The sequence below is a fragment of the Vipera berus genome, assembly GCF_964194415.1.
Source record: "Vipera berus genome assembly, chromosome: 13".
Taxonomy (NCBI): Eukaryota; Metazoa; Chordata; class Lepidosauria; order Squamata; family Viperidae; genus Vipera; species Vipera berus.
Window position 1 is genome coordinate 6,815,546 of NC_138216.1, and position 27,386 is coordinate 6,842,931.

General features: G+C 42.6%; 1 protein-coding gene across 1 annotated transcript; it reads right to left on the reverse strand.

The window, feature by feature from the left end:
- Nucleotides 1-600: 600 nt before the first annotated feature.
- On the reverse strand, nt 601-27,369 carry LOC308674126 (bMERB domain-containing protein 1-like). Its single transcript, XM_081338359.1, has 9 exons — nt 27,318-27,369; nt 25,981-26,117; nt 20,454-20,634; nt 18,309-19,139; nt 6,931-7,054; nt 5,248-5,321; nt 3,877-3,991; nt 3,157-3,239; nt 601-1,601 (listed from the first exon to the last, which is right to left on the reverse strand). The coding sequence occupies exons 4-9, from the start codon at nt 18,415-18,417 to the stop codon at nt 1,468-1,470; spliced, it is 639 nt and encodes a 212-aa protein (XP_081194485.1). The 5' UTR covers nt 18,418-19,139; nt 20,454-20,634; nt 25,981-26,117; nt 27,318-27,369; the 3' UTR covers nt 601-1,467.
- Nucleotides 27,370-27,386: the final 17 nt, after the last annotated feature.

A 27,386-nucleotide genomic window follows, 5' to 3' on the forward strand; every position in this document is an offset into this window, starting at 1 on the left:
GTGGGTTAGGACGCTGAGCTTGTCAACCAGAAGGTCGGCAGTTTGGCGGGTCGAATCCCGAGTGCCGTGTAACAGAGTGAGCGCCTATTACTCGTCCCAGCTTCTGCCAACCTAGCAGTTTGGCAGTAGTTTAAGACCGGATGATGCGGAGAGAGACCTGGATCATGGAATTGCCAAAAGTCAGATGCAACCGGATAAACTACACATCACCAACGTCATCATTTCCTACAATTCATTTTGTTTCTGTTTGGAAACCACTTTGGGACTTTCTGCTTGAGGCGGGCGGGGGGGGGGGAAGAAACTTTGCTTTTGGGAGTTGAGATTTCGTGTTATTATTCTACTGCACAAAAAGAGAGTTGCAAGTCAGTGCTTTTTCTTTCTTTCCCGCCCCCCCCCCACCGTCCTACATTTTTCTCTCTTCCCTTTTTCCTTGCCTATTTTACCTTTCATTTATCCTTGCATTTTTTTTTTTGTCTTTTATGCTCTGATAACTGAAACAACCACATCATTTCCTCGGTTGCAGCTCTGCATCTCCTGAATGGATCAGAGCAACGAACTGAAGTCATTACCGATGTTTAAAATAACGCAACTTATTGTCCCCCGCGCAAGAGCGATCCTAGGGGGTCGGATAAGAAGCCACTGCAAAGCACAACAGAACAGATTGCCATCAGCTTCTGATCAACTATTAGCTATTCTATTTAGCGTTTTTATTAACACACATGTCATTGGGGAAAGGACCCAACCCAGTCACACGGAGGGTGCTGGCCTCCGTTCGCCCACCGATCAAATACCGCCTTGTTGAAAGAAGACGGTGTGGGATGTATCCAGCGCACAACAGACCATGAAAACTGCTACATGTTATTCCTACTTCAGAGCTGGCATTAGGCTAAGAATTGGTCCTACCCATATGCACGGGCTGGATTCAGACCATGGTTTACCACGTCAGGTCAAGACCAACAGTAGCAGACATATTCACACAGCATGCTAAGCACAGTGTTCATCTTGGCTGTCCTTCCTACCTTATGGAGATGACTTAGCATCCTGTGCAAAACCAGAAAGAGAGTTGTGACTCACATCCCAGATCAAAGCCTGGGTGGACGGTCTGGACGCAGCTCTAGACATACAGATGGCCCCTGATGTTTGTTTACCTGCAAGCCATAAGCCATTCCCACGTCTATGTCTACGCTTCGCAGGTCTTCTCTGCGTTCTGGGTACAGTTAATATCTACTCCTCGTCTTAACCTAGGGCATGCTCGCCGAGGTCCATGCAACACCAAGGAGTCACCAAGAATAGCACATTTCGGCACACAAGTTACTGTAAGAAATACAACAGGAGATTCAACGATCAAGAATATCTGGGTGCTTGATATCCTGATTCCTTTGCCCACCGGGTTTTTTTTTTGTTTTGTTTTTTGACCAACGGGGAAGTGGGTTGAACAGAAGGCGCTGCCCGAGAGAGATGCTGGAGCTACATGATGGTGCACTGGGTCATCCCACAGCAATCCTTAATGAGAGCAGCGCTGGTTTTGGTAATGGTGGGCTTGTTGGGAGGAAGCGGTGGTAGTTGAGGTGGAGGCTCAGCTTGCTGCTCTGTAGGTACCCCTGTCAAGGTCAGAAGGGAGAGCATCATTCATTGCCAGATTTGGTTTTCTGAACCCTAACCCAAGCAAACCATCATGGATCAGTGGGTAAGCCCAGTTACTTATCCATGCATAAATAAAGATTGACCAGATGATAGCACTAGCAACAGCACTTAAGGCTTAATAAGAGTGAACCGTAGAGGGGACAACTGGCCACAGCCAACGCATTGCGCCAACTCACATGGCCAGCTTGCCAAAGCCATGGGACAACTCACTGTGGGACAATTTAACAATTCTATTTCATTATTTAAAATCAATTCAAAAATTGTTTGAATTTCTACCATTCACATTTCATTCTGTCCTTCCTTTGGCATCCTTTCCTGAATGATTCTTTTTCATCATTTCTTTGATATTAGCGTAACTTTTGCCTGGCAATGGGTTGTCCTACGGCGAGTTGGCCGTGGCGAATTGCCCCGCACTGAGTTGGCTATGCCAAGTTGGCCATGGTGAGTTGGCTGTGGCAACTTGTCATAGACCCACCCACCCCCCATAGAGAGTTACAGCACTCTCTAGGCCAGGGGTCTTCAAACTTGACCCTTTTATGACTTGTGGGCTTCAACTCCCAGAATTCCTCAGCCAGGCACGCTGGCTGAGGAATTCTGGGAGTTGAAGTCCACAAGTCATAAAAGGTCCAAGTTTGAAGACCCCCTGCTCTAGGTGGTTTACAGTGTCAGCCTATGGCTCCCAACAATCTGGGCCCTCGTTTTACCGACCGCAGAAGGATGGAAGGCTGAGTCAACCTTTGAGTCCCAGCAGGGTCAAACTCCAGGTGGTGGGCAAAGTTTGCCTGCAATGCTGCATTTCTAACCACTGCGCCACCAGGACTCTTGATGCAAATAAACTGACTTTAAGTCAGACAAATTGAAGAAAACAAATCTCCTTTTTTATGACCCTGTAGTCCCTATTAGGGGTAAAGTCAGGGCAATTGGATGTAGCTGAGCATTTGCAGCTAGCCGGATGCCCTTCCTGATGCCTATGCAGAGTTCACAGCAGATATTTTTTCTTTGTGTCCTAGGAGAGAAACATCTGCCATTACCTAGGGTTGAACTCTCAACTTTCTGAGTGGGAGGTGAGCTCTTCATCCCTAGACCACCTCAACACTCTTAAGTCACACAAATAAAATAAACCAACATAGCTGGATCATTTATATATGGATCTTAAGAATGTCAGTGTACAATGCATAAGCTCTACTTTGGGACAAGCAGTAGGAGTCATCACAGAGGTGTAAGTAACTGGATCAGAGATCAGAGATCTGGATCAGCAGCAGTTCTTAAAGGGCTGAGATTGAAACCACTTGAATTATACAACCCCATAATATGCTAAACCACTGTTTGCTTCTGTGATTTACGGAAATAACTATAATTGGCCAGAAAGTAGGGTTTATACTGTAAGCCTTATCGCTTAGCTTTCCACTATGTAAAAAGTCATAAGCATAGAAAATCACATTTTTGGTTTATTTTTCTGTATGAAAGAAACCTTTGTTTTAAATAATTTGGGGAAAAGGCATGCAAACGTACTAGTGGGAGACTGTACAACATTGTCCAAAGGCCTCAACTTAATCCGTAGGAAATCAGCTATCTCCTTGTCTTCTTCCTTCTCTCTGTTGCAAAGCAAAATAACATATTGTTAAAAGTTAGAAAAGATTTTGTTCTGCTTTGTTGTTGTTGTTTTAAAAAAAATTGTGATGCCAATTATGTTATGTTAAAGGGGAGTTAAAGCACATTATGAATTTGGTTAATTGTATATTATGCATAATTTTTATTTAGAATATGATTATTATAACTATAATCCTGTATTTAGCTCTGGGAAGTTGGGGGGGGGAAGTGGGCGGGTTTGGGGTGGGGGGGATTTGGGGATATATTGTAAAATCTTGTTTTTGTAAAACTCTTTAATAAAAAAAAAATTGAATGGCACAACCCATGGACGTGGAAAACGTATTGGAAAATTTTAGCCAAACATCAAGAAAAGTCTTATCAAGAAAAGATAGAGAATGACAAATTAATATCCATCTGTATGGAGTCAAGTTAGGAAAAGTTGGGGCAGCCATCTAATTGACCTTGAAAACTGTTAATTAGGTTTAGACTGATTTAGTATAAGAGAATTGACTGGAGTAGGTTATTTTTAACAACGCTCAGAAGAAAGCGATATTGCTTTGCCAGGAAATCTACGTGAATAAGACCATGAAGTCATCAAGAGTTCAATTCAGCTTGAAAGCTCTTCATCTTAACTTCTCTTACCTCAATCTCTCCACTTCGGCATCATCAACAAGAAAGTCTCTTTTCTGCACTAATTTGTGGATTTTCTGGATCAATTCATCCTCTCTTTGATTCTGCAGCTTAGTCTTGTCTTTTTCTGAGAGAGGGAGAGAGAGAGAGAGAGAGAGAGAGAGAGAGAGAGAGAGAGAGAGAGAGAGAGAGAGAGAGAGAGAGAGAGAGAGAGAGAGAGAGAGAGTGTCTATGGTGGTTCTCACTCTGGTTGTCCCAAAGAAGACTGTGTATGTCATTTCTTTCATGTGTGGCCACCTTACAGCAACCTCAATGTTTCTCCAAACTGCTTCTGGTTGCATAAGGCAAGTATGGGAAGGTGACACACAAGGTGGAGCAGTGGGCTAATGCCTCCTTAAGTATAACACCAGCTGCCTGCAATTAGTGCAGGTTCGAGTCCCACCAGGCTCAAGGTTGACTCAGCCTTCCATCCTTCCCAGGTAGGTAAAATGAGGACCCAGATTGTTGGGGGCAATAAGCTGACTTTGGAAAAATGCCGCTTGGGGGGGGGGGCGAAAGCCCTAATAAGCAGGCATATACATAGAATGAAGGCTACTGCTAAGCACATTGGTTTGTGCTTTAGATTGTAAGCCGCCCTGAGTCTTCGGAGAAAGGGCGGGATATAAATGGGATTAAAATAAAATAAAAAAACTACCTCTGCAAAACCCGGCACTTCACTCATTGCGCAATCAATAGAGAGGTGTGTTTTGCAAACCAAGGCCACCACAAAATGACAGAGAAAATGTTTTTAAGGTTTCCAGGAACTCTTCCTATTTTTGTAAAAGAGAGAGGGAGAGGGATAAGAAGGAGAAGGAGAGAGAGGGAGAGTGAAGGGGGGGGGGTTGATGCCAGGAACTCTTCCTATTTTTGTAAAAGAGAGAGGGAGAGGGAGAGATTTCACGCTCACAAATCATTTAATGGGACTTAACTCTTAAGACAAACTACAATTTGGAACTCTTCAATCACTTTGGGATGGTTTCCACTTGTTCTTGCACACATCCTGAGATGTGTTCTTGCACACATCACCTGAGAGCAGGACAAGAAGCAACGGATGGAAACTAGTCAAGGAGAGAAGCAACCTAGAACTGAGGAGAAACTTCCTGACAGTTAGAACAATTAACCAGTGGAACAACCTGCCTCCAGAAGCTGTGAATGCTCCAACACTGGAAGTTTTCAAGAAGAGACTGGCCAGCCATTTGCCTGAAATGGTATAGGGTTTCCTGCCTTAGCAGGGGGTTTGGACTAGATGACCTCCAAGGTCCCTTCCAAAGTATTATTATTATTATTATTATTATTATTATTATTATTATTATTATTATTATTATTATTATTATTATTCATTACCTGGTACAGCTACTAAGTTCTGCAGCTCTTTCTTAAGGGTCATGATGTCTTTGCACAACTGGATGTCGTCCATCCTAAGAAATGGGAAAAGAAGGGGGTGAGGGTGGGGAAATGAAGAATTGGGTCTCATATGGCTGCTTTAGGTAGCATCGTAGAATTGAGATCATCCAGTCCAGCCCTATGCTCAGTGCAGATTAAAGCACCCCAGACTGGTAACTGAGCAATTTGCCCTTTTTCATCAGGACATGCAACCATGGAGAGCACCCCACCATCCCCAGTCATTTCATTGATTGTTAATTTCATTTCATTAATTTGTTAGTTTCCTTTCATTAATTCTTTCCTTTCATTAATTGGCTCATTTCATCCATTCATTTCATTAATTCGTTAATTTGCTTATGCTATTGTATCTTAACATTCAATTTGAGTCAGGAATACCCCAACCTCATCCAAAAGTCAAACTCCTTGACCATTCTAGTTCTAAAGGAAGGCAGATCTAATCTTGGGGGATAGCAAAGAATTGAGTCAGCCAATAAAAGGGACTTCATGGAAAGATTATTCACCTGAGAAAGAAGGCAGTGTCAGAAAGAAACTCAACATAACCCCACCTTGATTTTGTTTGGTACAAGAAGGGACAGCAAGAAGGTCTTTCAAGAATTTGTTTACCCATGTGGTATGGCTGAATTACTATTACCCTTCTCATCTTTTCTACTACCTACTATTGGTATCTTATGATTATATTTGCTGTTTGTATGTACACTGAAAACTTCTGCACTGGAGAAAATTTCTTGTGTGTCCAACCACACTTGGCCAATAAAGAACTATTCTATTCTATTCTATTCTATTCTATTCTATTCTATTCTATTCTATTCTATTCTATTCTATTCTATTCTATTCTTTTTCTAATTCTATTCTATTCTATTCTATTCTATTCTATTCTATTCTATTCTATTCTATTCTATTCTATTCTATTCCATTCCATTCCATTCCATTCCATTCCATTCCATTCCATTCCATTCCATTCCGTATAAAGATTCTGTTCTATTCTATTCCATTCCATTCCATTCCATTCCGTATAAAGATTCTGTTCTATTCTATTCTATTCTATTCTATTCTATTCTATTCTATTCTATTATTCCATTCCATTCCATTCCATTCCATTCCGTATAAAGATTCTGTTCTGTTCTGTTCTGTTCTGTTCTGTTCTATTCTATTCTATTATTCCATTCCATTCCATTCCGTATAAAGATTCTATTCTGTTCTGTTCTGTTCTGTTCTGTTCCATTCCATTCCATTCCATTCCATTCCATTCTGTATAAAGATTCTATTCTATTCCATTCCATTCCATTCCATTCCATTCCATTCCATTCCATTCCATTCTATTCTATTCTATTCTATTCTATTCTATTCTATTCCTTGATTCCCTGCTATGCCTGTTTTTGCATACAGATGCAAAATAATGCCTTAAATTAAATCAGATTCAGGTTGAATGTTTAAAAAATATATCCTTGGATTAAAACCAGTTCACAGAACAACTACCGACTCAGAGAAAGATTGTTGGATTAACCAGGCAGAAGCTGGTCAGATTTCCCCCACCCCCCTAGAGAGTTCAATAGCCTTTTCCAAGTCTAGCATCCCACGTCCCATTTGATTCCCAGTTTCCCACAAAAGTTACTCTTCACTTACATAAATCTCAGCTCTGATTCTCTTCTGACCAAGACTTCCCGAAGTCTTTGAATCTTTGCCATTTCCATCTCTATCTCCTCGGGCATCATGGTTGTTTCTGCCATGGAAATGATGTTGAGTTGATCTGCACAGATGTAAGGTAGAGAGAAAAGGAGAGAATTTGTGAATGAAGGCAAATGTACGTGTCCCAGGATAAAGTTGCAGGATCCAATATGGGTTGGTCACCAGGACCAGAGATTTAGTCTTCCAAGCTTCCTCAGGGAACTGATCTCTCTAGCACAGACATGTCAAACACAAGGCCCAGGGGCCAGATCCGGCCCGTGAAGTGGTTTCATGTGGCCCCCGAAGCCATCCTAGAAACAGTGAAGGAACGGCCCCCACTGCCTTGGCCCTGGCCCAGAGACCCTCCTTCTGCCAGAGACCCTCAGATCTGTCCCACTCCTGCCCAGGCCCCCATAAGCACCCTTGATGCGAATGATATAGAGCTGGCCATGCCCACCCAGTAGGCCATACGCACTCTGGCCACGCCCACCCAGTACGCCACGCCCGCCGTGGCCACACCCACCCGCCCCCCCCGAGGGCAACCACAATGCTGATGTGGCCCTCAATGAAATTGAGTTTGACACCCCTGCTCTAGCAGAATGGGTTGGTCACCAGGACCAGAGATTTAGTCTTCCAAGCTTCCTCAGGGAACTGATCTCTCTAGCAGAATGGAGAGAGTTTGGCCCAAAGGACTAAAACCGATCCTTCCAAGAAGTGAAAACCAACCAATCAACCAAGTCTCCTCCTGACATATTGTATGCCATGCTCCATCCACTCCTCGGGTGTTCTGTTTCCTTCCCTTGAACAGATGGCTGTGTCCTGGTTCCGACAGATAAAACTCTTCAAAGAACTTCGAGGCATTGTTTGCCTTAAAGAATCTTTATTCGAGTTGCATGGCATCGGCACGTACACGGTCGAAGCCAAAATCTGAATTCCCCTCCCCTTGAGCACATAGTATCAAAGCACAATGCCCTCCTCTAATTAACGGACATAAATCACATTCTCCAATTAAATTTGAAATGCAGGTTTTCCCTCCTGTTGTCCAACCCCACCCCACCCCCAACAAAGAAGAGGGAGTCAAGGTTATTCTCCAAAGCGCCTGAAGGCAGGACAAGAAGCAAGGGATGAAACTAATCAAGGAGAGAAGCAACCTGGAACTTGGAAAGGGAATATTTGCTGATGTAACCTGGAATACCGTATGTACAAAAAGATTTTCTTATTGGACTTTTGATTACCCAATCTCCACGTTGCTTCATCAATATCTGGATGTAAAATTGGAAAATTAATAAAACGTTGTTGTTTTTTTAAAAAAAAGAGAGAAGCAACCTAGAACTAAGGAGAAACTTCCTGACAGTGAGAACAATTAACCAGTGGAACAACCTGCCTCCAGAAGCGGTGAATGCTCCAACACTGGAAGTTTTCAAGAAGAGAGTGGGCAGCCATTTGAAATGATATTAGGTCTCCTGCTTGAGCAGGGGTTGGACTAGATGACCTCCAAGGTCCCTTCCAACATCAACATCATCATCATCATCATCATCATCATCATCATCATCATCATTATTATTATTATTATTATTATTATTATTATTATTATTATTATTATTATTTATTATGGCAGGAGAGAAGGTAAGGGAGAAACATTTGAAGAAATGATGCAGCCCAGAATGTAGAAGTGGAAGGGACCAAAGATAAAATTACCCTTGAGTTTTTACCACTATTGTGGCAAAAAAAAAAGGTTCATAAAATCAGGTATGAATTCACTTAACAACTGCTTTGCTTAGCAATGGAAATTCTACTCCCAAACGTGGTCCAGGATGGAAATTCTACTCCCAAACATGGTCCAGGATGGAAATTCTACTCCCAAACGTGGTCCAGGACTACCTGTAAAGCATAAACCAGGTCTCCAAGTGATGTGGGAATTCAGTCAGTCTTGTCTTTCCAGTTGCACTGGATAATTTGGACTTGCAATCCAGAGCTGTAACTGGACAAAGCATCTCCCACTCTGTGCTATGATATATTTTCTGGGCCGGTTCAGGACTATGATGAAGTTTTAAGCTGGCAGCTATTAAAGCGAAGCAATAAAGCAGCTTCTTGTTTGCTGGACTCTCCGCCTGTCACAGGACTTTTATCGCTAACTACTTAAGAGGATGGAATTTGGTGCCTATGTATTTAATATATTCTGGCAACCTTGTCCTGCAGATCGGAATTCTCCTAACCTATGCAATGGCACGTCTTTGCAATTATTCCCCCACATAATGCCTTATCTGTTTTTCATCGATCTTTCCTCTCGGCCTTCCTCAGGAAATTATTATCCCTCTTTTTTTACCTTGATGGGGATATCATAAACCCAAATCTACCATCACCGAACTGTGAAGACATGCACAACCACTGGAAATGAATGAGGAGTTCGAATTCTTTGTTGCCATTTGTATTTTTACAGCTGCAAACTTCCTGCAATATTAACCGATTCCTCTTCAGAAGGAAAAAAATAATCATTCTGAATCCTTCAGATGTAGAGCAAACGAGTCGAGGAGGTTTCTCCCTGCCAGATCTATCTTCAAAAGATGTTCTGGAAGGATTCTTGGGAACAAAGAATGTGAAAATACGATGGTGAACCATCCTTAAATCCACCAGCTATTGTATATGAACGAGGACCAAGTTCCACCCTCACTAACACTGATGATGTTACCTAGTTGGGTAATGAGATGCCAACAAGCGAACAACCAAGCTCAGAGAACAACAAGGACCTCCTCCTCCTCCTCCTCTCTGCAAACCCCACTCCTTCTAGCACTGATGATGTTACCTAGCTGGGTAATGAGATGCCAATAAGCAAACAATCAAGCTCAGAGAACAACAAGGACCTCCTCCTCCTCCTCCTCTCTGCAAAACCCACTCCTTCTAGCACTGATGATGTTACCTAGCTGGGTAATGAAACATCTACAAGCGAACAACCAAGCTCAGAGAACACCAAGGACCACCACCACCTCCTCCTCCTCCTCCTCTCCACAAACCTCACTCCCTTCTAGCACTGATGATGTTACCTAGCTGGGTAATGAAACATCTACAAGCAAACAACCAAGCTCACAGCACACCAACTGAGAGAGCACCACACAAACAGAATGCACAGCTTTAAGAAGTGAATTGGGTACAGCTCAAAACCTGGTTTTGAAGGGCACATATTTAAAAGAAAAAGGAAAAAGGGAAAAAAAACTAGACAAAACTAATCCAAGGCTGTTCTGGAATGCTTATGTCCATCAGCGATACAAACTACCCTTAGACATGTTATTGAGTGGTTTAAACTATATAATAACATAATGAGCAAACAGTTATCTGCTTCTACAGTAGATGGACATCTCTAATAGCTTTCTTGGATGAAGGCACCAGGTGCTGAGCTGGCGTCGGAAGATTTTATTTTTTTCACTTAGTCAAGTAATTTCTCCCGCTGGCAACTTAAAAGTAATGACTACAGCCAGTCAGACATCGTTGTGCTGAAAATAACAATGAGGACAAGCTTTATGCCACTTCAGTGACAAGTGGCTGATGTTCTGAAGATGCTCTTAAACGTGGGGATATAGCCCAACGTTATCACTGTCCGTGGTCCTGAAAGTCAGAATTCTAATAATACTCAAAAGTCAAGTAACATGATTAAAAGGCGGAGGGGGTGGTGGTTTATGTTGGAGCATTTTACTGTTTTATGGTTGTTACTGGTTTTACTGGTGTGGTGAGAGTCCCACAGTTGCTTTTTAAGGTGGAAAGATGCCCTAACTCTCACAATGGAAGAGTGGATGGTAAAAGTGATGCTGTTGGCAGGGATGCCAAAATTGACTGTTTTAATCAAAGAGTTTGCAGGTAGTCCTCAGCGTACATTGATTTAGTGACTATATTCCAAGTCACTTACTTGGACTTACAGCCAGTAAGTCCCCACAGACACGTGACTAAAATTTGATGGCTTGGCATCGGGCGTGTGTTTACCATGGGTTGCAGAATGCTAGGATCATTTGGTCGTCATTTGTGACCTTTCCCAGCCAATTTCTAGCAAGCAAAGTCAAGGGAGAAAGTTGGATCTGCTTACAGACCGCATAATTCACTTAACAATGGTAGTGTTTCGCTTAAGAATCATGGCAACAAAAAGGTCATAGAACTGGGCACAGCTCACTTAACTATTGCCTTGCTTAACCATGGAAAAACTGCTCTCACTTGTGGTAAAAAGTCAAGGATTACCTGTATCTAATTTTGTTTGTACTTAGAAAACGCTTCTGGACTTTTTGCTGAAAACTAGGAAAAAAATGAAACTTTGATTTTAGGGTTGTCAGGATGATTTTGTTGCAGAAATGGCTTGAAATTTGAGAGAAATGTAAAGCAAAATGTCTTTTTGTTTTTTACTGCATGGAAAGAAGTCAGAAGTCACTAATCTTTCTTTCTCTCTGCACCCTTCTCTTCCTTTTTCAATCTTTGTTTCTTTTTGTATTTTTATCTTATAATAAACTTTAATAATAATAAAAAAGGTTGGCCATATAAATAAATTCCTTTCCAGAGTATCAAATCTTATGATACAGCATAAGCTTTTCTGAGTCACATGGAAAGATGCTTTTTAATCATATTTTTAGTGTGAAAAGGTGCCAGCAAACTCCTGATTTTTTTCAGCACCATAGATTAACATGGCTGTCATCCATTGTCCATGCTACTGATGTCTCTTTAAAGTCTTGATCATAATCCCAGCTAGAGACTCCAAAAATAGATTGCATAAAGGAATTCATGCAAGTCTTAAATGAGTGAAAACTTCCAGCTTTAGCTACGGATCATTAAATCTTGTTTTGTTTCTCCTCTGACTCTATAGGAGGTGGAGGCAGCTTTGATGAACAAGAGCCAAAAAATTAAAAATTTTCAGCAGCAGCCCCTTAATTGTAAGACTTCCATCCTGCTCTCTTTTTAAATATTTTTTTTCTGAAACAGCAATTTAACTGCAACAATCTTTAGATGACCTCATCGCTGTATGAACGGTTTCTCTGCTGTTCCTATTACCTTTAATAGGTATTATGAGACATTGTTCTTACTTGGTTTTATTGTTTATTAATAATTGTTTAATTTTTAATTGCTGCTGATGGTTGCAACTTTGATTTTGATGAGGGGGTGGTGTTGGAATACTTGAGAATTAAATGTGTGTGTTCGTGCATTTATCCAAATGAATGCAAGAGCCAATTTAGTAAGGAATCAAGTCTGGAATCAAGAAAAACTGGGTTCAGAATGGTAATATATACACTGTTGCCCTGAGTTACTTAGAAAAATAATAAAGTTGGGAAATAGATTAGATTAGATTAGATTAGATTAGATTAGATTAGATTAGATTAGATTAGATTAGATTAGATTAGATTGGATGGATAGATAGATAGATAGATAGATAGATAGATAGACAGACAGACAGACAGACAGACAGACAGACAGACTGACAGACAGACAGACAGACAGACAGACAGACAGACAGATAGATAGATAAATAGATGATAGATAGATAGATAGATAGATAGATAGATAGATAGATAGATAGATAGATAGATAGACATTCAGACAGACAGACAGAGGTGATAGAGATAGACAATAAAAGATGATAGATGGATAGATGCTAGAGATAGATAGATAGATAGATAGATAGATAGATAGATAGATAGATAGATAGATCACTAGATTGATATAGAGATTTATTTAAAAAAATGTATTTGTGCTGCATTCTCCATCCAACATATAACCCAAGATACTTTCAAAACATCTAAATTTACCTCCTGCTTTATTGAACAAGTCTCTTGAAAGCTACGCTGGTATTTTAATATATTAGATTTTTGTAAAATATGAAGTATTCATATTTCACTGATGGCTGGGTACCGCAATCACCATTAGCCAGACACGCTCAATTGGTATTCTTTGGCCCCTTTGCCTTCTCCAAAGGCATTTCCCCTCTCCCCATTTCCCGAACAATGAAGACACTTCCAAGCAATGCTTTTGAATTGTCTGCACCGTCCCCCACTTCAGAAAGAAAGAAACACAGCTTTCATTTCAGACCTGATTGCCTCTATTTAAGGTTATTTTATGCAGGATTTAATTGCTTCCCTTTCACAGCAGGTGCTTAGCACTTCCAAGGGGAATGAAGGCACCCGCTCAACATAACACCTGCTGGAGGATATTAGGCGGATGCGAAAGAGAGTTTTGCAAAAACCTCCCCTTTTTGTACCAAACAAGGCATTTCACCCCTTGACATTTATGCCACATTGGTTTTATTTATTGATGGTGCTTTGACCTGGTTTTTCAAAGTGGCAGAACTCTTCACCCAGCATGCTGGCTAGGGAATTCTGGGATTTGAAATCCAATCCTCTTAAAGTTGTCAACTTTTTTAAAAAAAACACCATTGGCATAGTCCAATGAGTCATTAAGGCTAGGAGTTTCTCTAGGAACTATAGAAAATGGTTTAGAGATCTACTGGCATATCACTGGGTGGCTTGCAAAGAGCTTCAAGAGTATCCACAGCCCCAGTTTAATCATTGATTGTAAAGATGAAAACCAAAAACAAACAGATGCTCTGTCACAGCTGGCCTTTGCAGGCTCATTCCTGGGCTGAATTGTGCAGCCGTGCGCGGCAAGCAAAGCCTGTGAAGCAGTGATAGCATTAATTCACACCACAGCATGGCCACAGATGAGCCTCCTCAAGCAAAGATCTGGTATCAACTTGGCCGAAGTTATCCCTTGTGAATAGAATAGAATAGAATAGAATAGAATAGAATAGAATAGAATAGAATAGAATAGAATAGAATAGAATAGAATAGAATAGAATAGAATAGAGAATGGAATGGAATGGAATGGAATGGAATGGAATGGAATGGAATGGAATGGAATGGAATGGAATGGAATGGAATGGACAGTCTCCTGCTGACTGGCCCAAAATCACCCAGCTGGCTTTCATGCCTAAGGGGAGACTAGAACTCAGAGTTTCTTGCTAATTTGTCCAAAGTCACCTAGTTGATTTTCATGACTAAGGCGGGACTAGAACTCACAGTCTCCTGGTGATTGGTTCAAAGTCACCCAGCTGGCTTTCATGCCTAAGGGGAGACTAGAACTCACAGTCTCCTGGTGATTGGTTCAGAGTCATCCAGCTGGCTTTCATGGCTAAGGCGGGACTAGAACTCACAGTCTCCTGGTGATTGGTTCAGAGTCACCCAGCTGGCTTTCATGGCTAAGGCGGGACTAGAACTCATAGTTTCCTGGTAATTGGTTCAGTCACCCAGCTAAGGCAGGACTAGAACTCACAGTCTCCTGGTGATTGGTTCAGAGTCACCCAGCTGGCTTTCATGGCTAAGGCGGGACTAGAACTCACAGTCTCCTGGTGATTGGTTCAAAGTCACCCAGACGGCTTTCACGGTTAAGGCAGGACTAGAACTCACTGTCTCCTGCTTTCTACCCTGGGTTCTTAACCACTAGATCAAACTGACTCTCTATTTTATATATCCTGGTTATTTCCCCCCCCTCCCTTCTCCTTCCTCTTAACCATATGCCTGTTTCCTTCCTTTCTTTTCTTTTCTTTTTTGAGAGAAATTGCTTAACAGAGGGGAAACAGGCGGCAGGTACTCGCACTCAAGGACAAGAAATAAATGGATTTCCGTGCAGAAATCTGTGGCCTTTATCCTCTGTATGGTCAGGAGCTACGGAGGACAAATAGAACAAGGAGAAAGAAAATCCAAATCAAAATTAGACTCGCTATCTCAATAGCAGCTAGAGAATGTAAGCAAAAGAAGGAATCTTCTAAAAATCCAAGCTTAGTCAAAAGGAATCCAATGTCACATTGTGTTCCCTAAATAATAATAATAATAATAATAATAATAATAATAATAATAATAATAATAATAATAATAATAATAATAATAAAATCCACGTGCACGCAAGTTGTGCCAGGATGCCAAATCCCCAGGGGGTTTCGCTGGCAAGACCAGCAAGCTACCGTTTTGCCCACTCGTTTCTGGAATCTTTCCGCTGCCAAAAGACACAAAGATCTTGAAAATTTGTACATTTCAACACTGTCACGGTAGACTCGCCACACAGCCTGGCTTGCCACCAGACAACTGTCACGGGAGGGGGCAAAGAAAGCCTGGGGGTGTGAGGGAAGTTTGGGAGGGAAATTGGGAATGCAAGGCGGGCCGACAGGAAGCCCGAGACAAGACTCCACATGTCACGGTCGCCCAGCTGGGGAAGTCCGAGGCAGACATATCACTCCCAAAATAAAGAGGGTGCAAGTGATTGGTGGACAACAGACGATGGGAAGTCCGGGGGGGTGGGTGGGCGGAAAGGGAAATTTTTCCAATGCTGTTTTCACGCAAAATCGTCAGAACCGGCTTTTCTACTTTGGTAGAAATAGAATGGAATCTTCTGTAAAAAAATGGTAAAAAAAATGTCCCAGGACTTTTTCTTTTGCTGTCTAACATAGTGGGACACATAGTTTTGCTCCCTCCTTGCAGGGGCAAAAGAGTGGATTTTCAGCAACCCCCCCCCCAACTAATGAAACTTCACTGGTAGGCTAGGTGATGGGAAAGGTGGAAGAAAAAAAGACAATTACGAACAGCAGCAAGGCGGAAGGACTCGGTGACATTGGTGATGGGGCCACTGTTGGGAGAGCTGAAGGACCCAGATAGAGATCATCATTAAAAAATAAATAAATCCTGCTCTTAGTATAGGCTACACTCAGTGACCGTAATGGTATGTGGGAAAGAGCTTGGGTGACTAGGTCAAGAGATGCTAACAAGGGAACAGTCAGATAAGAGATAGCACAGTCCTTGGCTGGATAATGGGTGGGGCAAGAGGCTAACATCATTATCATCTGTATGTGTAAAAGCTTTACAGGGAAAGAAAGAAGAAAAAGAAAGAAAGAAAGAAAGAGAAAGAAAGAAAGAAAGAAAGAAAGAAAGAAAGAAAGAAAGAAAGAAAGAAAGAAAGAAAGAAAGAAAGAAAGAAAGAGGAAGGGAGGGAGACAAAGAAAGAGAGAAAGAAAGGGAGAGAGAAAGAAAGATAGAAAGCTGTAATGGGATCCCTATCTAGTTTATCCCAACTTTTTCAATTCAGTGTCTCAAAACTCCAAAACGGCTTGACTTCAGAAGTTGTGGGTGCCCCACTTTCACTTAACAAACAAATTGCTGGTCAAAATTGTGGTTGCTAAATGAGAACTATCTATCCCATCATGGACGAAGGTGATGGCGCAGTGGTTAAATTGCAGTATTGCAGGATGACTCTGCCGACTGTCAGGAGTTCGATCCTGACCGGCTCAAGGTTGACTCAGCCTTCCATCCTTCCAAGGTCGGTGAAATGAGGATCCAGATTGTTGGGGGCCATAGGCTGACTTTATAAACTGCTTAGACAGGGCTGTTAAGCACTTGGAAGCGGTATATAAGTCTAAGTGCTATTGTTGGACCATTCCAGACAAATGGTTGTCCAATCTCTTCTTAAAACGTCCAGTGATGGAGCACCCACAACTTCTGAAGTCAAGCCGTTCCACTGATTGATTGTTCTAACTGTCCAGAAATTTCTCCTTAGTTCTAGGTTGATTAATTTCCATCTGTTACTACTTGTCTGGCCCCTCTGGTGCTTTGGACAATAGGTTGATCCCCCCTTTTCTCTGTGGCAGCTTCTCAAATATTGGAAGACTGCTATCATGTCACCCCTAGCCCTTCTCTTTGTTAGACTAGACGTGGCTTACCGTTACCAAGGAAGGAATCATAACTGAACTGCTTTCATAAAATCTATGCTACCCAAAACTTCAGTAGGCAACACAACTGGCAAATTTTTCAACCATGAAAATGGCAAAGGGATATATCGCATACCGATCTTCATTGTCCCAAGAAACAAACTTTTGACTCAAACAAACGTTTTCTTAGATCCCCCTCCTGTCCGTTTTAGGGGTTTAAAACACTAAAAAAGCATTATTCCGGGGAGGAGGGGAAAGGAGAAGTTTTTGTATTCCCAGGTTGTTTTGATTCAGCACGTCTTGAAATGAAAAGAGAAACAAAAACCCATCTTCAAGGCAAGCTTGACTTCTGTTAATTTCAACCGTGCATTTTTCTTGATGACTTTATGGAAATTATCCGCCCTAACCCTTCCCCAGATCGTCTTGGATTTGCAAGTCCACTTCTGTCCCTGGAATTCTCAAGCAATCCTCCTTCAAAGCACACACCAAGGCTAACCCAACTGAGGCTCCAACATCAGCCAAGGATCCTACAAAATATAGGAATTTTTCCCCCCTATCCTCTACCACTTTCTTAATAAGAAAAAGGACATTGGCTCGTGTCTATGTTGTTAGTTGCGAAGTCGTGTCCGACCCATCGCGACCCTATGGACAATGTTCCTCCAGGCCTTCCTTCCTCGTGTCTATAGAGGTTCTCAAACATCCAGATCGTGGATGTCCCCAAAAGGAGCTTTTTCCAAAAGGCAAGTGGACTTTCTTGGTATTTTTTTTTTTGGTTTTCCCCTTGATAACATTTCAGTTCTTCGGAAGAACATTCCTTCCGTTTTGATTGTCACAAGACCACGGTAAGGGATCTTCCAAGTACAAAGGGGATCGGAAAACAAAGAGCTAGGTTATCAACTGAACTGAAGAAGGATCCTGCATGAGCAGTGAATTCTTTTCAAGGAGAAAAAAAAAAAGAATGTCCGGTTGCCTTTTTTTTGGGGGGGGGGAAACCCCCAACCTCCAGGACATGACATCTCGTTTCTTCGCAACCTTGTTGACCAGAATAAAACAGGACGTTGCTGAGGGTGAATCCCTTGCCTCTTCTGAAGATACTGGGAATCACAAGAGGACCAACACGCTCCGGATTTCTTTGGTTTTGGTGGTCACAGGACCATCATAAATAAGGGGGTCTTCGGAGGAGAGGGGAGATGGGAAAAGACCAAATCCTGAAGGTGACCAACCGCCGGAATCAACCTTCTCTGACTAATTCCCCGCGCGCGACCCCCCCCCATCTCCTTAGGGATGCTAAGAGGCATATCTTCACTGTCCAGCCCACACCAAGAACAAAGGTTTGAATTAAAAGATTTCTGGGCCACCCAGGAAATCAGAAATCACTCTCTTCCCCTCCCCCCCTCCCACTTTCCTTTTGTTCCTAGGAAACCAACAGGACAAGGCTGGATTAGAGCCATGGGTTGTGTGAATGTCACAATCGCTTTCCTTTCCAAGTGCTGATGCAAAACAGCTGGCCAGGGGCTCCTTCCTTCTCTGCATGCACAGATTTCCCCTTTGGTTGGCCTGGAGGGGTGAGGCGGGCGTGCATGTGTGTGTGTTTGTGCACGCGCAAGCCCCTTCCACTTACTTTTCCCGAGCCCATCCGAGGGTTTCCACTCGGTCTCTTTCACCGCCCCATAGCTTCTCGGCGGTTTCTCGGCTCCCAAGCTGCTGGAGATGGACTGCTTTAATTCCATGCTGTTGTGTGGATGCTAGCTAGGCCCCCCGTCTGCTCTCCCAAGACTTCAGCCAGCCTGGGACCCACTTCCCTTTAGTCCATCCCAGCTGGAGGGGGAAAAAAAGAGAAGAAGAAAAAGAAGAAGAGAAATGCAGGGTGGAAAAAGGGGAAGGATCGCTCGATCCGGTCCGGTCGTCTTCGGGTCCTTCCTTGTTGTGGGTTGTTGTTGTATTGTGTGTGTGTGTGTGTCTTTGTTTGTTTTCCCTTCTATTCCTGCTGCGGCCAGATTGGCAAGCGCGCGGCTGAGCTCACTGCATCCTTCCCTTGCGTTGGTACCCTAGGAGGAGAGAGCGAGGTGACAGGAATGCAGTGCGCAGACTCAAGGAGGGAAGATGCTTGCTAAGCCCTCCTCTCTCTCTCCCCCCAACCCCCCAGGCCCAAGGGAACACAAGGAAGGGGAAAGGAAGGGAAGGGGAAGGAGGCAAACAATGGGATGCAGGGAAGAGAGAGGTGGAGAGGCCCAGGAAACAGCCTTGAGAATCAGGCAGGCGTAAAACAAAAGGGAAGCATCAAGAGGACACCAGCTCTGGTCTTTTGACCCCATCTTTGCCACTCTCTGCTCGCTTCTTAGGGCTGGGGGTGGTGGTGAAGAAAGGATGGACTCACCTCTTGGATGTGATGATTGATATCCAACTCTCGGGGGTCAGCGAGGTAGATCTTCAGAGGAGCATGGATTCCATCCTGGGAAGGTTATGAGTTCAAGCCAGCCTGCTTTTGGTCAGTTTTTTCCACCCCCACCCCCAAAGATTGGTTCTGATTGGGCTGGAGAGCAGGGGAAATTAATATTCAGACCCTGTTATTAGAGTGGATGTTCAGTTGGGTTTGTACAACACGTAGACCAGGTGAAAAGGGGTGGGGGAGGGAAGGGTGGTGTGTTATTCTGCCCATTGAATTGGGCATGGTTTGGGCAGGTAGAGCGAGCCAAGGTGTTCTATTCAAAGCGTTGCATTATATCTGTTAGCAGATTACAAATGATTTCAGGTTTTTTTTTTTGGGGGGGGGGGGAAAGTCTAAATGAGAATGTTGAAAACAGGACATATGAGGCAGCCGAGAGGACTGACCAAAAAAGAAGTTCTATATTGATGCTATTGCTAATTGGATAAATGTTAGGAAAAAATGTTTGTGTTTAACCTCTTTGTTACTAAAACACTAAGAACCGTATTAACCTAACGTTAATGTAAAAAGGTAAAGGTTCCCCCGCACATGAGTGCTAGACGCCAAAGGCGCACGGAACGCTGTTACCTTCCCACCGTAGTGGTCCCTATTTTTCTACTTGCATTTTTACGTGCTTTCAAACTGCTAGGTTGGCAGAAGCTGGGACGAGTAACAGGCGCTCACTCTGCTACACGGCACTCAGGATTTGACCCGCCAAACTGCCGACCTTCTGATCGACAAGCTCAGCGTCCTAACCCACTGAGCCACCGTGTGTGTGTGTGTGTGTGTGTGTATGTGTGTATATATATATATATATATATATATATATATATATATATATATATATGTATGTATGTATATATATATGTATATGTATATGTATGTATGTATGATGTATGTGTGTATATACATATATATATGTATATATGTATATGTGTATATATGTATATATATATGTGTGTGTGTGTATATATATATATGTGTGTGTGTGTGTGTATATGTGTGTGTGTGTGTGTGTGTATAGTATTGCATTATATTGGAGGGAAATATTGGAGGGAAATACCATGGCTTAGGCCAATAAACTTGGTTTAGAAAACCGTTCGCAATTTCTTTGAATGTGTGTTTGTTTCACAGGGATTCAAGCTCTGAGTTGACTCATCAGGGCTGGTTCAGACAATATACCCAACATCCTCAAGGGGATTGCATGATCTGTCACCCCCGTTTATGAACTATACATTTACCTTTGTAAACCAGTTTATGGCTTAAATTAGATGCAAGTGAACGGATTCCTCCTGGCTTATTCAAGGAACAATCAAGTACAAGCTACGTATCTGCCCTTACCAGATGTTTGATTAGATCATAAAGTTTCTCCCTCTGCATTTATTTTCTTAATATTTCATGGCTTTGGGACAGACGTGCTGTTGTACCCAAACACATTTCTGTGTTTATACAAATCTGGTGCTGTCTTGCTGTCCCGTTTTGGGTTGCTTCTTAGACAGTCAGTGTTTCTCCAACCTTCTGGCTTTGCATAAAGGAATAAACAGAAGTAGATATAGATATATAAATGGAGTTGCAGGTATAGATGCAGAAATACAGGTAGTCCTCAACTTATGGCCACAATTGAGCCCAAAATTTCTCTTGCTGAGACATTTGGTAAATGAATTTTGGCCCCATTTACGACCACAGTTGTTACGTGAATCCTTCCAGTTGTTAAGTTAGTCACACGGTTGTTAAATGAATCAGCCTTCCCCATTGACTTTGCTTGTGAGAAGGTCACCAAAGGGCGTCACATGATTCCCCGGGACACGGCGACCGTCATAAATATGAACCAGTTTGAATTTTGATCAGGTGACCATGGGGGACGCTTCAACAGTCATTAAATGTGAAAAAAATGGTCATAAAGTCATTTTTTTCAGCACCGTTGTAAGTTTGAGTGGTCACTAAACGAACTATTGTTAAGTCAAGGACTAGCTGTACAGATGTTGGTGTATTGTATGTTATGTAGATGTAGCTACATAAATGTAGTCATAGGTATAGATGTAGCTGTAGATATATAGAGGTAGGTGTAGATACAGATTTAGTGGTAGATCAAATTTAAACATACAGACATATTCAAAATAATAAACTGGCAAATAATCACATTGCCAAAAAAGGAGGCAACAGTTTCTTGAGAATGAAATCAACAGGTAACAACAACAACAATAAAGTTGGAAGGGACTTTGGAGGTCATTTAGTCCAACCCCCTGCTCAGGCAGGAAACCCTGTACCATTTCAGACAAATGGCTGTCCAGTCTCTTTGCAATCACATACGTTGAGTACAGTGATGTGGTACACATTTTGCTCCGCCCATGTTTCTAGTCCCTAAGTTAAAGGGCTGAGATGGGCTTAGGTTGTTTGAGAGGCCAGGATAATAATTTAAGAAAGTGTTTTAATGGCATTCTGAGGAAACAGGCCAGACAGCATGGTGAGTCACAAACTTAAGTAGCAGGCGCTAGTGCAAATCTACAGCTAATCTGGGGGTGATGACTGAATTATTGGGGGTGGGCTGGACTGCCTGCTGGAAACCACCAAAAAAAATGGGGGAGGAAAAAACATTAATGCCATCTGGAGTAGGATGGGAGAGAAGAGCAGAGGGGTATGAAGGCAACCGCTGTCTTACAACAATTATATTAATCTGAAGACTCAAAAAAAAACACAGCAGGACCATAAATTGCCCTATGAGAAGACATCCTTGCAATCATGAAGATCAAGAAAGAGAAAGTCAGGGATATTGATCACCCAGATGATACTACAAGCCTCCAGTGCAGGGTGTCTATGCAATGAATAGAATAGAATTTATTTATTAAATTTATTAGCCAGTCAAATTATACAGGATAAATCTAAATGGGTAGAGTAGAGTAGAGTAGAGTAGAGTAGAGTAGAGTAGAGTAGAGTAGAGTAGAGTGGGATAGGGTTAGGGATAGGGATAGGGATAGGGCAGGGGTAGGCAACCTTGGCTCTTTTATGACTCGTGGACTTCATAGCAGGCTCAGGAATTCTGGGAGTTGAAGTCCACGAGTCATAAAAGAGCCAAGGTTGCCTACCCCTGGGATAGGGATAGGGATAGGGATAGGGATAGGGATAGGGATAGGGATAGGGATAGGGACAGGGACAGGGACAGGGACAAGAATAGAATAGAATAGAATAGAATAGAATAGAATAGAATAGAATAGAATAGAATAGAATAGAATAGAATAGAATAGAATAGAATAGAATAGAATAGAATAGAATAGAATAGAATAGAATAGAATAGAATAGAATAGTTTATGGATTTAGTTGTTTGACCATATCAAAAACCCTAAGCAAAGGATAGGATGGAATATAATCTTCATTAGTTTAGTTGTTTGGCCATCTCATTAGGACCTTTCTTGCCACAGTTGTTAAGTAATCACTGCAATGGTTAAATCAGTAACAGTTTTCGGTTGAATCTGGCCTCCCCATTGACTCTGCTTGTCAGAAGGTCTCAAAAGAAGACCACAGGACCGCTGTGGAGGCTGCAACCATCATAAATAGCGGCCAGCTGCCAAGCCTCTAAATTTTGCTGACATGACCATGAGGATGCTGCAATGGTTTTAAGTGTGAAAAACGGTCACGTGTCACTTTTTTCAACTATGAACAGTCACTAAACGAATGGCTTATAAGATGAGGACTACCTGTAGTTTTGTTTTGCAAAATCTCTCAGGCACATCTGCCCATTTACTGCACACTTTGTCTCCATGGCCCAGTTGTGTTTAGCATTCCGTGTCAAGTCGTCCTGTCAAGGTTGCGGTGTTCCGTTGAGTTTCGCCACTAATATCCCCGCCGGATTTTTGAAAAGCAGCTGGTGGATGAAACGAGAGCAAGGTGGACTTAATTCTTTGGATAAACCAAAGGGAGACTTCTATTCCCATCGCCCAGGCCCTAACACTGATCCAAAGGAGGGGAGGTGTGTTGAAACTCTGCCCTGCGAAGACCTTTCTCGTGAAGTAAATGGGCAGGTGCGCTGACGTTCCTGATCCAAGGGGAAGTCAGAGGGTGCCTGGGCTCAGGGGTGGCTTTGTAAAGGAATCGAGAGATGACCTCGGGATGAAAGAGTCCTTAAACAATGACCCAAGGGTGCTTTTCCAAAAGGCAACTGGACTTTCTTAGGGATTTTTTTTCCCTTTGAAAACATTTCGCCTCTCATCCAAGAAACTTCTTCAGTTCTAACTGACTAGTTAGAATGGAAGGGAAGGATTCATGCTGTCTGCAGTCATCTGGTTGTTAGCAATAGCACTTAGACTTATATACCGCTTCACAGTGCTTTACGGCCCTCTTTAAGCAATTTACAGAGTCAGCATATTGCACCCCCGACAATCTGGCTCCTCGTTTTAGTAACCTTGGAAGGATAGAAAGGCTGAGTCAACCTTGAGCTGGTCAGGATCGAACTCCAGGCTGTGGGCAGAGTCAGCCTGCAATGCTGCATTCTAACCACTGCATCACCACAGCTGTTAGCTCTCTGAGGCCACTTGGAGGTTTATCTGTGCCCTCAGAGTCATGTGAATCAGAGTAAATGGGTGGGGATGGCTGAAAGGACTGTGTTGCAAACAGATGAACATCTCCTGTTCATATACAGATAAATCTCCAAATGGTCTCAATGACTCTCGGACAGCTAACGACCAATCCTCAAGAGTTCAGATTGAATTTGGCATTTTTGTCCACCCATCAAGTCCTGCCCAGGGACTTGCGATAGGCAGATGTTGCTGTTTGACGGTAAAGGTATCATCGCCAGGATGTAAGCTGCTCCAAGTCAAGCTGCCTTTTGCAATTGACCAATGGTGATTTTGTCAATGCCGCTGGTATTCAAGTGGAATCTGGATATCACAAAAACATTTGGATGGCGGGTGTGATTATTATTTGCAAGACCGTTAGTTATAAAGTGGCATTTATTAAGTTACGTTCATATTATAAGTGTTTAGGAGTCAGTGAACCATCTGAAACTGACCGATGAGCTGAAGGGTTTAGGGACTCCTTCGTGGTTTAAGGAGATAAAAGTAAGAAACTCAGAGCTTTCGAAATTCTGTAACTGTAGGGAGAAGATGACCTTGATGGAAATTTACAAAAACGGTTACCTAGGCAAAAGAGGATGAGACAGAGAGAGATAACATTTGGCAGCGACTCAAACAGAAGCCACCCTGATTCTCTGAACTGTAACAAGAAAGCAGAAACAGCACAGTTAAAGAATCGCAAGATTCTGTTATTCTAGCCAATTTCACTTCAGTGTAGTTTTAGACTTCCTGCAGAGTTGATTTCCTAGAAGAGCTGACAATTATTATGTCCTACTATAAGAAAGCTGCCTTCCTGGAATTATTGCGGTGTCTCTTTCTTGACTGGGTTTACTTTTGATGGGTTGGCATTAATTTTGAAATTGCAGCTGGGAACTGCAGCAAAGTGGAGGCTGTTATCTCCGTCTGTTAGGAAAGAATTTGATCAAGTGGGGGCTATCGCAGACCAGGCCTGTAATTTTGATCCCGGAAATTGTGGTGTGATTCACCGCAGTTTTCTGCTGCAGCTCCTGAGTCCTTAACAAGTTGATATAGCTAAGGAACGATTTTTTAAAAAATTTTCGTTTCATGTCGCATTTTTACAGCACATGGTTCTGCAAAGCTAAGGGATTAACTTAGTCCTTCCTTTGTGAGAGTTTCTCTCACAAGGCAGAAAAGGTGTTGAGACGCTGGAAAGAGTGCAGAGAAGAGCAGCCAAGATGATCAGGGGACTGGAGGCTAAAACATAGGAAGAACAGGTGCAGGGATTGGGTATGTCTACTTTAATGAAGAGAAGGACGAGGGCCGACATGATAGCAGTGTTCCAATATCTCAGGGGCTGCCCCAAAGAAGAGGGAGTCAAGCTATTCTCCAAAGCACCTGAAAGCAGGACAAGAAGCAACGGATGGAAACTCATCAAGGAGAGAAGCAACCTAGAACTAAGGAGAAATTTCCTGATAGTTAGAACAATTAATCAGTGGAACAACTTGCCTCCAGAAGTTGTGGGTGCTCCAACACTGGAGGTATTTTTTTTTTAAAAAAAAGATTGGACAACCATGAGGACCCAGATTGTTGGGGGCAATAAGCTGACTTTGTAATAATGCCGCTTGGCGGGGGCCGAAAGCCCTAATAAGCAAGCATATACATAGAATGAAGGCTATTGCCAAGCACATTGGTTTGTGCTTAAATTGTAAGCCGCCCTGAGTCTTTGGAGAAGGGCGGGATATAAATGGGATTAAAATAAAAAATAAAAATAAAAAAAATAAAAAAATTGTCTGAAATGGTACAGGGTTTCCTGCCTGAGCAGGGGGCTGGACTAGAAGACCTCCAAGTTCCCTTCCAACTCTGTTATTCTGTTATTTGAGCCCCTCCCTATATCTTTTTTCCCTCCCTAGCCTAGGTAAAGGTAAAGTTTCCCCCGCACAGGCGTGCTAGTCGTTTCTGACTCTAGGGGCCGGTGCTCATCTCCGTTTCAAAGCCGAAGAGCCAGCGCTTGTCCGAGGACGTCTACGTGGTCATGTGGCCGGCATGACTAGACGCCAAAGGCGCACGGAACGCTGTTACCTTCCCACCGTAGTGGTCCCTATTTTTCTACTTGCATTTTTACGTGCTTTTGAACTGCTAGGTTGGCAGAAGCTGGGACGAGTAACAGGCGCTCACTCTGTTACGCGGCACTCAGGATTCAACCCGCCAACCTTCTGATCGACAAGCTCAGCGTCTAGGGGAACCTGCAAATGAGGAACTAAGAAGACTTAAAAAGGTGGGAAAGAGAACTGGCGGCTTTTCCCTTGCCTCTGTCTGTAAAAAGGAGCTGTGAACAGCCTTACCCCACAAGGTTTTTGCTTCTTTTCAGCTGCCATTCCACACTGCTTGTGTCAAAGTGCACCAGGCATCTGGATCACATCGTTCCCTTTGCAAAGGCAACGCTGTTCTTCTTTCTCTTCTTCTCAAGCATTTTATGAACCTTAATTTAAGGATAATTTGGGGAGAGCTTCAGGTGTGCGTTATCTGGCCCCTGCCTCATTTAATTAACACAGCACGAACACAGATTTCCCTCACACATGTAAGGCACAGAGATATTTATCAATGCACACGTGCGCACCATTAACGAGCCGTTATTAAAGCCGTTAAAAAGATTAAGAAAGCCGTTTGACACGGCCTTTTCTGTAATCACGGATTGCATTCAGGTATCTGTAGCTGGGGGTGTGTGTGTGTGTGGAATTGCCACAGGAGACGGGAAAGTATTTCAGCAGTTTCAAACAGCGGATGCTCTCCAATTCTTCCATTATCCAGAGATCATTAAACATGCACGCACGGAACAACAGGAGAGATTTCTTAATTTACAAAATTACCAGCCCTCCCGTATCAGTTAACAACATCATTTTGGAAAGAAAAAAAAAAGATCAAGAGGGATTCTGCAGAGTAAGACACGCTGTTTGGAAAAACCTGGATAAGACTGAAAATTACATAGGAAATATATTACGTAGCACGCAACCCGTCATACCACACCTTTTACAGCATTAAAAATAACGGAATTACAATACAGCTAAACAAGGTTGAGATATTTTACTCCTCACTGTATTGCTGAGTAAAAGAAAATTTTGAGAACACCGCCCCCTCCAATATATTTGTAAAGGGGGGGAGGGGTTCCTTACAAATCAATCTTATTTAGACTGCTTTTTTTTATTAATTCCATTTATATCCCGCCCTTCTCCGAAGACTCAGGGCGGCTTACAAGCTTAGCAGTAGCCTTCATTCTATGTATATGCCTGCTTATTAGGGCTTTCACACACACCCCAAGCGGCATTATTACAAAGTCAGCTTATTGCCCCCAACAATCTGGGTCCTCATTTTACCTACCTCGGAAGGATGGAAGGCTGAGTCAACCTTGAGCCTGGTGGGACTCGAACCTGCACTAATTGCAGGCAGCTGGTGTTACTTAAGGAGGCATTAGCCCACTGCTCCACCAAGGCTCTTTTTATGTTTTTTTATGTTTTTTTTCCCAATACTAATATGTTCCAGCATATATAGAAAATATTACCCATAAGAATCTTAATCACTAACAACTACATCTACAAGATACATACAGGTAGTCCTTGACTTACGAGCAGAACTGGACCAGAACTGTTGTTGCTAAGCGAGGCGGTTGTTAACTAAGTCGCACCTGATTCTATGGCTTTTTTTGGGGGGGCCACGACCGTCAGGTGAATCGCTGCAGTTGTTAAGCGAAGCA